At 47.6% G+C, this 12,364-nt stretch overlaps 1 protein-coding gene across 1 annotated transcript; it reads right to left on the minus strand.

The window, feature by feature from the left end:
* Window positions 1-1,370: 1,370 nt before the first annotated feature.
* Window positions 1,371-11,921, minus strand: CEP85 (centrosomal protein 85; the record flags this gene model as incomplete). Its single annotated transcript, XM_079546136.1, has 13 exons — window positions 1,371-1,534; window positions 1,797-2,025; window positions 2,664-2,771; window positions 2,857-2,907; window positions 3,323-3,443; window positions 3,937-4,091; window positions 4,353-4,505; window positions 4,853-5,038; window positions 5,402-5,519; window positions 6,387-6,520; window positions 7,132-7,847; window positions 10,942-11,094; window positions 11,867-11,921. The coding sequence occupies 13 exons, from the start codon at window positions 11,919-11,921 to the stop codon at window positions 1,371-1,373; spliced, it is 2,343 nt and encodes a 780-aa protein (XP_079402262.1).
* Between the last annotated feature and the right edge of the window lie 443 nt (window positions 11,922-12,364).

The raw sequence follows: 12,364 nt of genomic DNA on the forward strand, positions 1-12,364 counted from the left end.
ACCAAGAGCAATTGAAGGGGCAGAAGTTTCAGCAGTACGTTCCCCGTTTTACCACTGACTTCATCATTTGTGGGTCAAGAGAGCGACCAACACAAGTTTCACCCTTGGCACCACAGCACTGTCTCAAGCCAACACTCAGGACTGTAAAGTTGCCACTAAGATTAAGAAAGTTGTGACAAAATTAACTGTATCCCACACCAATTTAGATTCCAATTATTTGGCACAGGAGTGGGGAGCAACCAGAGAACCAGAGGCAGAACTAGAACAAAACGTGAGTAGTTGCAGCCTCACTGGCATCAGGAGGAGCTCTCAGATCCAGCTGTACAATCCTGCTGCCATTTTAGGACCAGAAGGGCTTTCTCCTCAACAAGGGGCAAGCAGAGCCATGCAGGTTCTCCTAACAGGCCTGCAGCACGGTCCCCCTGTGCAGAGGGTCCCTACAGCTCAGGCAGGAGCTCCGTACATTCAGAGCCCTGCAGGATTGTTTGCAATGGCTCTAAAGGCTGCTACAAGAAATAGTAATTCCTCACCCTGCCAGCAGATGCATTAGGCACAAAGCAGTGTGTGGACAGGAAGCTTCTGTAGCACATTAAGGCACTTCAGCATCAATCCATTTCCTCTGTAGCCTGGGTCATACACACACTCAGCGTGCTTTTTCAGGGGGATAAAAGGTTTAAGGCTTCTAGGATCCAGGGGCAGCATTTTGAGTCTTCTGTTAGTGTTGTTTTATTCCCCAACACCTGTTGGCTACCAGAAGACTGGCTGCATTTACCTGAGCAAAGCAGGTCCTGGTGCATGAATGGCTACACAAGCATCCAAGCCAGAACTGCACATAGCACCTGACAAGCCTGTAGCACAGCGATGTAATTAGTGGTAGCATAATCAGCACACCTGCTTGCCTACAGAATCCACAGATATCCCTGAGCACTCTGATAGCACTCCACTCTTACAAGCTGCACAGGATCTGTGCAGAGAATTTATCAGAAAGACCAGGGCATACATTTTGTTTTACTGTTGGTTTTAGCTTTTGTCACATTTGCATGTTCAGTGTCTGACATGCCTGGGAGGCTATTCAGAATTCATCTCCCAGAGTGAGAGAGTGCACCAGCTCCAGCAAAGACAACAAAAAACACATTCCATAAGATCAAAGCTACTGCAAAGCCTGACACTGAAGCCCTGAATGATTCCAGTTAGCCAGTCAGCAGATAAACACTTCTGGCAACAACCCCCAATTTCTCCTGGATAAGCCACACGTTTGTACCCAAGCATTGGGATGGTAAAGTGCTGAACAGGTTTTCAATTGTAGGAGTTCTAGTCTCCTGAGAGTTCAAGTCTTCATTTCCTGTCTTACTTTGGGGGGAGAGCTCTCCTCACTGAGTGATGCAGTTGTCTCCCATGTCCTGGGCGTATCTGTCAGATATTGCCGTTCTTAAGTCCTCCACCTCTCTGTGAAGCTGTTTTACCTCCACCAGTTTTTTTGCAAGCGCATCGGGGCTCAGCAAGTCGTCCTTCTCCTTAGCTGAGTACTGCGCAGCTGTGGAATCAGAGAAAAGCGTTACCTCAGGTATGCATTTCTGACCAACAGTCCCATGCATCTGTAAGTGAGACAAAAATCAATGCACATTTGCAATAGACATATTTGTAACATGCAGCTGTTACTGTATGCACTCTTAAAGCTTGCTAACTGCAGTAAGAAGGTTCAGGAAGGTAAGAATCTTCTAAACTGTAGGTGAGGTACTTAATTCTGCTGCAGCACATGCAACAAAGGGTTCGCTATGCCATCACTGCATACTTACAGCGAATGCCCAGAAGTAGGGAGAGATTAGGATCCTTGCCCTGAGCCCTCTGAGTGACAATGCTGTAGACAGACTGCAAATCCTGCAGGCAGCTGGCCAGCTCACAGTGCAACTCCTGGGCAAGGCGGGCAGTCTCAGCAAGCAGGGGCTGAGCTGTCAGCTCTGCCTGCCGGAGCCGCTCCTGAAGGGTCAGGTTCTTCTCAATGAGATCCTGGTTCTGCACAGAAAGCTGAACAAGTGGCAGCAGATGAGTGGTCACTGGGTACAGAACAAGAACACTTCAAAGCAGCTTAACACAATTGCTCAGTGATGATGGGAGCACCGATGTCAGGAGGAGCGGGTCTATATTTAAAGCCCTCCAGACTCTCTCCAAGTGAGTGAGAAAGTGAGCAAGTGTCAGCCCTGCAGGGTCTGAGCAGCCTACTTTCCTGGCTGACAGGAAGCACTGTGATGCTGTGCCGTCCCTGACAGCGTGTGACAAACAGAAAAGCTTTCAGGAAACGTATACCACCATCTCATCCCCACCCTAGCCATCTCTTCCCTCAAAGGCTGCCACTGTGCTTCGGTTCCTTAGGCTTGAGACCGAGGCTCAGTCCTGCCCTTCAGCCAGGATTGCAGTTGAGTTTGGACTCATGTTCACTGCCTTGCTGCCCCCAACAGGCCAGCTTGGTGTTGTCCAACACAATCCACAGCCTCATTTGAAGTTCCGGAAGCAGAAACTGCCTCTCCCCTCATGTTTTTGAGCACTGACAGGACAAGTGACAGGCAGAAAGCAGGACAGACTGTGCTGCTGACTGCAAATTAGAAGCCCTGCTAAAAACCACAATCATTCAATTGCTATGCTCAGGTACTCTGCACTGCTCTGACCTCTTTCACTGCAGTCCGCAGCTGCTGCAGCGCATTTTCCCTTCTCACTGCCTCCTCTTTCAGAGCTTGGCTTGTTCCTTCTTCCTGGGCCACCTGTTCTTCCAGGTTCTGCAAAAGACCATGGGAAAATGGTAAGTCTAGCTTGCTTTATAGAAAATTGAATTTCTAGGTACCTCCACAGCCACCTTCTCACCTTCACTTGCGAAGACAACTGCTCCATCTTCTTCTGCTGTTTTTCCACAATCTGGAATCAAAAGCACAGGTGTAACTATGAGCCACAGGGAATTTCAGCAATGCCACCAGGACTCCTCCTTCACTAGGACAATCCCTCTCTTCCTTGTTCCAGTCCACTTACTGCTTTAATTACTGCCTACATCAGTGGGAGATTAAGGTGCCCTGATAAAAGGCACATCAGAAACATCAGCTACAAACAGACCAGCAAAGTTACATTCTTGTGGTTTTCTTCTCTACATTCTGCAGCTTTTCTCCACTAGTACTCCTGTAGTGCATGGTTATTAGAATTACAGGAACTGCTGTTTCAGTGCAGTTGTAACTACCTATAGATGTAAAAGTCCTTGATTTCATTCTTGTGCCCAGTGTGACTCCCTGGAAAAAAAAAAAAAAAAAAATTATGGTTCCCAGTTGGGAGAGCCTGTTACCTTCCTGAGGCAGTCGCATTCTTTCTTCAGAGAGTCATTTTCTATTTTCTGTTTCTCCCCATCCTGTACAGGAGTTCCTCTCTCTGCATTCTTTACACACTGCTGCACCTTGTCCTGCAAGCTGAAAATAGCACAACACCATGGGAAAACCAGCTTTGTTTGGGGCGTTTCCCTCTAGATAATGTGAGGAGGCAAATGATTTCCATAGCAGATGTCAGTGCTCTCAGTTTGCATCCCAGCAAAGGGATGTGAGGGAAGGAATCCCATTCTCTGGGCACAGCCCTGAGCTTAATATTGGTGGAGCCTCAGACACTGCAGGCCACAAAGATCTACTGTGCAAGGAATTATGGTTAAGGCCAATAACCAGAAGAAACAAAAAACTAAGGAGGACAAGAGAAGCTGTTTTTCTTCCTGCTATTTTGATATTCTTCCACCCCCTACTCTCGGCATATAGAATTTGAGCAGTGCTTTGGTGAGTGGTCGCATAATCTTCACAAATTCATGGCAACCCAGTTCAGAGGTGGGACAGCAGATGAGCTAAATCATCACTGGTCTCATGCAGTTACTACTTCAGTCCTAAGGTGAAGATTAGATGTAATCCCATGTATTTTTACCTGTGCACAGTGGAAAGAAGTTCCAGTTCTTTATGTTTCTGGGTTTCTAGCTGCATCCCTTGCTCTCTGAATGCAGCTCGTACATCTCCAAGCTCTGTTTCCAGTGCCAGCACTGTTTCTTGCAGAGCAGTACTCTTCAGTTCAGATTCCTTTAGCTGTAGCAAAGACAATCACAACACTAGAGATCTCCCAGGAATTCCAATCACATGCACAACATGTCCCAACTAACTACCCTTGCAATGCAGATTTTCATTACCTATGTGCCCCCCTTCAGCTGTAGCTCAGAACACCCTTCCCAAAAAAGGGAGGGCTGTAACTTTACTTGGGCAGCTGCACAAGGATTTATTTGCAGCTGCAGAAAAGCCACCTGAGCAACTGTTTGAAGAGCTATCATCATTACCCAGAGGAAGTTTTACCTTCTGACTCTGCTTCTGGTGGTCCTCAAGAGTTGGAAGATCAGCCAGGTATCGTTCCAGGGTCTCGATTCTCTGCTGCCTCTCCCTGTTTTGTTCAGATTCCTTCTGGCATTTCTTTTTAAGATTATTAATGTGTTTGTCTCTTCCCTTTACCTGCAGGGATGGTTAAATATGAGATTAGTTTATATGATTTCTTGTCCATTCTTCAGTCATCTGTATACCCACTCATTAATCTGTTTGTTCAGCACACAGCACCAAAATGCCACCTTGCCTCGGCAGTATTTCTGCTCATTTAGCTAAAGACAGGCTTCTTCTCTGCTTAAAAGCACTTGTAACTACAGGACAAAGGATTTTTCCTTATAAAGCCAAAGTACTCTTTAAGGAGATCAGAATACACATACAGCGCATAGCTGTGAAAAACTTTTGTGCACCTCTCTACACTGCCTTTTGACTTTTCAAAGACAAGACATCTTCCCATCTCCACATCGATGGCATCTTACCCTTTCTTCCTGCTTCTTTAAATCCTCTGCATATTTCTGCTTATTTTCCTTCAGCGTCTCCTGGATCAGCTTTGCATCCACCTCTGCAGCAGCCAGTTTTCTTTCCAATTCAATCTTCTCCTTACTGAGAGATTCAGTCTTCTCTGCGAACTGTGCTCGGAGAAACGTGTTCTCCCGCTGCAGCTCCTACAAACACAGACAGCCCGTGAGTTCTGTTCACCACACCAATGGTTATTAACTGGCAGGAAGCAGATGAGTTGTCTCACAGTTGTGTGCTTTTAATCCCCAACCATCGTTCAGCACATCTTATACACTACAGTCTCTGACGCTGCACTCGTCAGAGCTGGCAGCACTTGGATCAAAAGCACAGCTTCTGAGCAAACCCTGCACTTCAGGGCTCTCAAGAGTCAGAGGCTCTCAGAGATGACATAATAAGGATCACACACGGGATAATTTTACTCTGCACGGCTCTCCTCCTTGGGAAACAACTAGTGAGGAGTGGTAGGGCCCGACGTTTCAATACTATTTCCCACTGGCAGCCTGCAGCACCTGCATTCTCAGCATGCAGACGTCTCCATAGGGTGCTGGGCAGCCAAGCAGGGCGCTGTGAACCTGCAGTTCGCTCTCCCGGACCTTCTGCTCTAACTGGGATATGTGTTGCCTTTGCCTGTAGACAAACAAAGACAAAAACAGGTGAAGCACTTTTCTCCAATGTATCCCTTTTTTTTTAATGGCAGTGCAGAGCAATGCCACAAACAGTGCCACAGCAACTCTAACTAACGCTTGATATGGCAACAAGCACAGTGGAAAGACAGCTCGACAACTCAGAGCTGGCCTGCACTGAGCACTGAGTGAAAGCTGCTCATTTTGACCTTTCTACAATTTGCATAAACTTTTCTTCTCTCTCCTCCTCTCAAAATTTCCCTGCCCACCCCCACAGCACTGGTTATACAGCAAACACACAAGCCTTGCATGCTCTGGAAGATCCAGCTTGACTGCAGAGTTTATGAGTAAAACAGACATCAGAGGACTCGAGACGAGCAAGCAGAAAGGATGCTTACAGCTCAGATGCTGAAGGCAGCTTTCTTTAGAACTTTTTCAAAAAGCTTACAGTCACTAGCATTATCTATTGGAAGTGCTCTTTGTTGGTCTAAACTCACAGAAACAATGAACAAATTTGACAGGAAGATCCCCAAGAGCTTCCAGAAAGTCCTCAAGCACAGAGGGGGTAGTTCTGACATTTTAGATAACTGTGATGTAAACAAAAATATTTTTCCATTACAAAACACAGAAAACCGTAATTGAAGTTGGTTTAGTTGAACTCCTTAGGATCATTGTCTCATTTTCACGATGAAGGGGAGAAGAGCATGTTGGAAAAAGCAACAAAACAAAACGGCCATTTTCAAAGGTATGTTCTTCCTTACAGGAGAATAAAGCAAGTCCATTCAGGTCTCCTTTGTATTTTCAAAACTGTCCCTTCCCAAGAGGAAATACACTGGAGCCCTTAAACCCAGTGTCAGTAGGAAGCTCTCACCTGTCAATGAGGAGCTCTTTCTCTTTGAGTAGGTTTTCATGGGAGTTCAGGATGTTGATCCACTGGGCTGGATCAGGTGTAGGTAGTGAAGGAGAATACATGGAGGGATGGTGGCAGGCACCTCCATTTTGTAACTGAAAGAGGAGACAAAATAAGGAGGGAGAGATTTATGCTCCACAGAGGTAACTGCAACATTGCTAGAGCTATTTTGCACACCGTGTGCTCATCTGCATGCCAGGACACAGCTATTTCAGTCTCTGTTGATGTCCAAGAGCAAGCAACTTCACCCAAGAGCAACTGGAGATTAACAAATAATTTTAGATCACTGTGCTTGCCCACTGGAAATAATCTGTCTCCATCAGGGTAGAGGTAGCAAAGGCAATAAGCAGTTCCCCTCCTAAAAACGAACTGCAGTTTACACACCTTCTGAGATCTGTTTTCTAACATACAGAATAGAACTGTTCTATAAACTGCTAAGAACTGGCATGTTTTGGCCGATGGGTATTTCACCTCTGCATCTGCACTGAACTATTGTGCAGTATTTTAACACAATGCAGTGCTGCTCAGAGTAAGCAGCAAATGATACCTGTGACACCACACTGTAAAACAAACCATTAAGAAAATTACTGTTTGTGTAAGATAGGAAAAGCAGAAGATATTATTTCCCTCACTTCTCAAGTCCAAAACAATCATTCACGAGTAAAAAGAAAGGACAGGTTTTAAACTCACACACACGATGCCCTACCTGCATCTGCTCTATCTGCAGTCGCACACTGTCCAGCTGTTGTTTCCAAGCACTGAGCTCACAGACCCTCTCGTGCGGATGCAGCGTGCAGGTCTCTTGCATCCATGCCACAGATGGGGGTGTTACAGGTTTTGGAAAGAAACTGTTGGTCTGGAGTCCCGCTGGCATCAGCCTGCTGCCTCTTGGCCACGTCCCGTCACAGGCTCCATTAGCCCCTGCAGACTGCTTGATCTCTGGCAGCACCTTATAATGGTCTCCCCCTGCCTCAGCTGCCCCAGAGTTTGGATTGAATTTCTGGAACCTCTGGAGAGGGTCAGCACACAAACTATCCAGAAAGAGAGACTGGTTAAGGGTGCGCTCAATGGCAGGGGTGTCAAACTTCCAAGTATCTTCTGTTCTCACGTGATCAGAAACAGGACGCCAGGATTTCTCAAATCCATTTTCCCCTGAAGTCCCACAGAGGCGCAGCAGATCCCTGTGTGGCAGCTGAGATGACTTCCCAGCATTAAAGTCTCCGTTTCTCAGGAGTCCTGAATGTTCCAAAGCAGCCCCTGGCACAGCAGTTTTGGAAGTACTCTGCAAACAGCTCTGCTCTCCTGCTGAGGACAGCTTGGAGGGTGAGGCACCCAGTGTGGATGGCATAACATGGGCTGTTGGGATGGTTGCTTGGGTTTTAATGGGCTGGAATGAGGAACCGTTACTGGAACTGCAGAAGTCTGGAAAAAGATAAGCCATACTTTAATCTTGGAAACATTCTGACATAAACAGCCATTCCTCTGCTGAACATTTTTCCTCAAGAATCTAAAAAAGCAATTCTTCGCCCCCACCCCACGCAGCAGCACAATGAAGGCTCCCCCCATGACAAGTTTACCACAGTGAACTACAGGGAGAATCCAAGTTTAGTTCAGTACACATTTTTAAGTGACTCCAGTATACTAATTATTCCAGCATAAGGTTAGATAAACAAGGTTCTCTTCCACTAATTTTAGAAATCAAACCCTTTAAATCAAATAAAAAGGCTGAAACTTACTCAGCTGAACACTGAGACCTTGATCCTGCTCTGCCCATCCCACAGCTCAGTGACTCTGAACCATGCCCAAACCCAATGGGAGCCTTTGCTAGGCCCATCACCAGAGCACTACATCACCAAGCAGCGGATCTTCCACCTCCTCCAGGACACAGCAGCAAAGGAACTCCTTCCCGAGGCTACAGTAATGGCTGTCGCCTTACTGCTACAGGAAATGATACAGCACAAGCACCCCAACGTGAGCCTGTCCTGTCAGATGGGCACCAAACCTGGCTACATGGAAATACAGGGTTATTCTTAGCAACTCTCAGATTTCAATGCAGCAACAGCACGAGCTGAGAAAGGCAAACACCGAAATGCCTGTTCCCTCTCCTCCTCCCAACACACTGCATATCTCAGAGACGCCAGGTTGCCTACAGATACACAAACTTGTTTTCTCGTTTCTTAGCTGAACTGGTTTGGCTGGAGGCCCATCTCCATCGGATGTTCCTTTGATCCAAGGTCAGAACTGCAAGGTCACACTCGCACATGCTTGTAGCCTCAAAGCATTGCAGCAAGCAGTAATGAAAGGTAACACTTTCAATATGATCTTTTCAATATGGTCTTTTCAATACCATCATAAAAACAGTGGAAAACCACCATGTGAAAGGACAAGATCCTTTCCTCCAAAACGAGCAGGAAAAGTGTTTGAGGGAAGAAATCTCTTCAGACATTCCTTGGCTGTGTCCAGGAATCCCGGAGAACAACATGCTACCAAGCAGTCACAAGAACACGTTGGCAAACAGAGAAGGGACAGTGCAATTTCCTTTTACAGCCTCTGTATTTATACCCCAGCATCACTGTCAGGAACTTGAGCCCTCTGACCAGCACGCCACGCACGGACGCTGAAATCAGTCCCTTGAATGCACTGAGGATCATCACAACAACATTTCTACGTAACTGATGAGCTGATTTGAAAGTCAGCATGGCTCAGCCAGTTGTCAGTGCTGCAATTCGGCCTCAGCTCTTGGAAAGACTGCGGCACTGCAGACATTCAGAAGGGCAATTTCCTGAAGAAACATCCTTGTTCTCTCTCCTGCCCTCAGCAAACAATAGGATGTTTTGTTATCCTGAGAGAGGCTAAATGAGAGACATAAACATATGCTCTAGTAATATCTCCAGTAATCACAGAATCACCCAGAAAAGACCTTCAAAATCATCCAGTCCAACCATCCACTTATTGCCAGTACTTCCCCACTAAACCAGGTCTCTTAGTAGCACATCTAAATGTTTCTGGGACACCTCCAGGGATGCTGACTCCACCACCTCTCTGGGCAGCCCTTCCCAGCAGCTCACCACTCTTTCAGAAAAGTATTTCCTAATGTCCAACTTGAACCTCCTCTGCACAGCTTGAGGCCATTCCCTCTAGTCCTATTGCTAATTACACAGAAGTTGATCCCCATCTCAGCACAGCCTCCCTTCAGGCAGTTGTAGAGAGCAATGAGGTCTCTGCTGAGCCTCCTCTTCTCCAGACTGAACAATCCCAGTTTCCTCCACTGCTCCTCAATGTCTTTCTTGTAATGAGGGCCCAATGCTGAACAAACACTCGAGGTGCAGTCGCAGCAGTGCTGAGGACAGAGGGATGATCTTCCCTGCTCCTGCTGGCTGCACTGTTGCTGATACAAGCCAGGATGCCATCGGCCTTCTTGGCCACCTGGGCACACTGCTGGCTCGTGTTCAGACGAGTGTAAATGAAGAGCCCCAGGTCTGTTTCAGCCACAAAGTCTTCCAGCCACTCTGCCCCAAGCCTGTAGTGTTGCCTGGGGTTGCTGTGGCCAAAGCGCAGGGCCTGGCACTCTGCTGGACTTCATCCCATCGGCCTCAGCCCAGTGATCAGCCAGCCAGATCCTCTGAGGGCCTTCCTACCCACAGGGAAATCGACACTTTATGCCAACTTTGGTGCCATCCCAAATTTTTTTACAACCATTTAAAAAAGCCTTAATTTCAACTCACACATTAGGATCTATAGCTCGCTCAAAAGGGACAGACATAAAAGGCTGAGATGTAGAAATGCATAAAATGCACTGTTTTAAAGAATAACACAAACTTCCTCTCTGCTGGAACAGGCATCAGTTAATCAATAATGTTTTATGTCACTTTTATGAATGAAAGCACAAGTAGGAAAGATCTAAGAGACAAGAAATTTCACCTTCAGGGCTTTAGCTGAGTGCAAGCCACTGTCATTGTCCAGTGAGAAGCACACAGCTTTCACACTGATAAGACTTATACACAAAGGTACACTGATTTTAAATCCCTAAAATCACAGAATGGCTTGGGTTGCAAAGGTCCACAGTGCTCATCCAGCTCCAACCCCCTGCTGTGTGCAGGTCACCAACAGCAGACCAGGCTGCCCAGACCCACATCCAGCCTGGCCTTGAATGCCTGCAGGGATGGGGCATCCACAGCCTCCACAAAGCACACACGAGACTTGCTGGTAGATCACTTGTATATATGGGTATCAAACATCACATCACCAAGATGGCTCTTACAATCTGCTAAAATGCTTATTAGTCAAAAGTCAACAATTCATTAGAGAAACAGTAATTTCCCTGATTACTAGTTTATGTTTTAGGCAGTAAATCTGAGTAGTATCTGAGGCTCTGGTTTTGAAATAGTTACCAGATTTCATTGTAGATTCTGCTCCCTCCAACTTGCACATACTAGGGTTCAGTAACTGTTTAATGCCTGTGGGTCTTCTAAGAACACCTCAGGCAGTTATTGTGTGATCCCATGCTGACAATCACCTTCTGTGCTGTCGGAGCAGGAGGTCCCTATGCCCACATCACCGCTGTCGGCCACGCTGGAGCAGCGACTGGTGCGGCTCTGGAACTTCACAGATAGCATTGGTGTTTTCCAGTCAGTCTCTGAGAAATGACTCTTCTGAGCAGCACTGGGATCTAGAGAGAGAAAGCCAGTATGTTTGTGTTTAGCCAGCAGACTGAAAAGCCTTTTAATATATCTCACTGGTGACAGGACGAGGTGAAATGGCCTTAAGCTGCACCAGAGTAAGTTTAGGTTGGATATCAGGAAAAACTTTACAGAAAGCACTGGAATGGGCTGCCCAGGGAGGTGGTTGAGTCACCATCCCTGGAAGTGTTTAAAAACTGGATGTGGTGCTCAGGGACATGATTTAGCAGAGGGTTTTTAAGGTGAGGGTAGCAGGTTGTGGTTGGACTTGATTTTTAAGGTCTTTTCCAACCTGAGCAATTCCATGACTCTATGCTTCTATACGTATCTTATTGAGCCATACCAACTTGTCATTTGTAGCAGAAAATAAACTGATGCTTGCTCAACTTCCCATATTGCTTCTAAAGAAATTCCTTTTGCAATTACAAGGAACTGAAATACACTTACATGGTTGAAAACCAATCCTGTTATAGAAGTCAGAATGCAGAAGCAATGAATATTTCCAGCAATATGGCTGGTGGTGCTGTGATACTGATTAAAAGGGAGCAGCAACGAGGGCACACAGCAATATATACTTTCATATTAACTGTTAAGAAGCGATTACCCAGCAGATGGGCCCGCTACCAAGCGACGGCCGAGCCATAAACCTGCTCTGCAGGAAGCAGCGTTGTGCTGCAGCAGAGCTCTGGGCCAGCAGCTCCTCTCGGTCGCTTTTCCCCCAGAGAAACGAAACGGGATCCCCAGCAGTGCGGCAGCCCTTACCCAGCGGATCGCCGCGCTGCAGCCTCAGCTCCGGCTGTTTCTGGAGAGCAGCCATCTTACGTGCTGCACGACCGCGGGGCGACGAGAGACAGGGCTTTAATCAGCGCAAAGCAAACCGCGATCCCACCGGCCGGGCCCTGAGGTGAGGAGAGGGAACAACAGCCCAGGATGGAGGAAGAGAGGCGGAGGAAACCGTAAGGGAGGGAGCGGTAAGGGAGGGAGCCGACACGTAGCACGGCACGGCACCACGCCGCGCCGCGCCAACCGCCCGTCCCGCTCACCTGCCCGCCGCGCCAACCGCGCGCCCCGACCGTTACGGCCCCGGGCGGGGGGCGGAGCCAGCAGGACGCACCTCCCCGCCGCTCTCCCCCAGCCTATCGGAAGAGGGAGCTTCACCCCCGGCTCGCGCCGATTGGCTGAGCGAAAAGATGGCCCCGCCCCGCGGCGTTCGGTGGAGGAAAAGTGTCGGCAGCCGCCACCGCGGGGTGGGGTTCGCTG

Source organism: Tetrao urogallus, assembly GCF_951394365.1.
Source record: "Tetrao urogallus genome assembly, chromosome: 23".
Lineage (NCBI taxonomy): Eukaryota > Metazoa > Chordata > Aves > Galliformes > Phasianidae > Tetrao > Tetrao urogallus.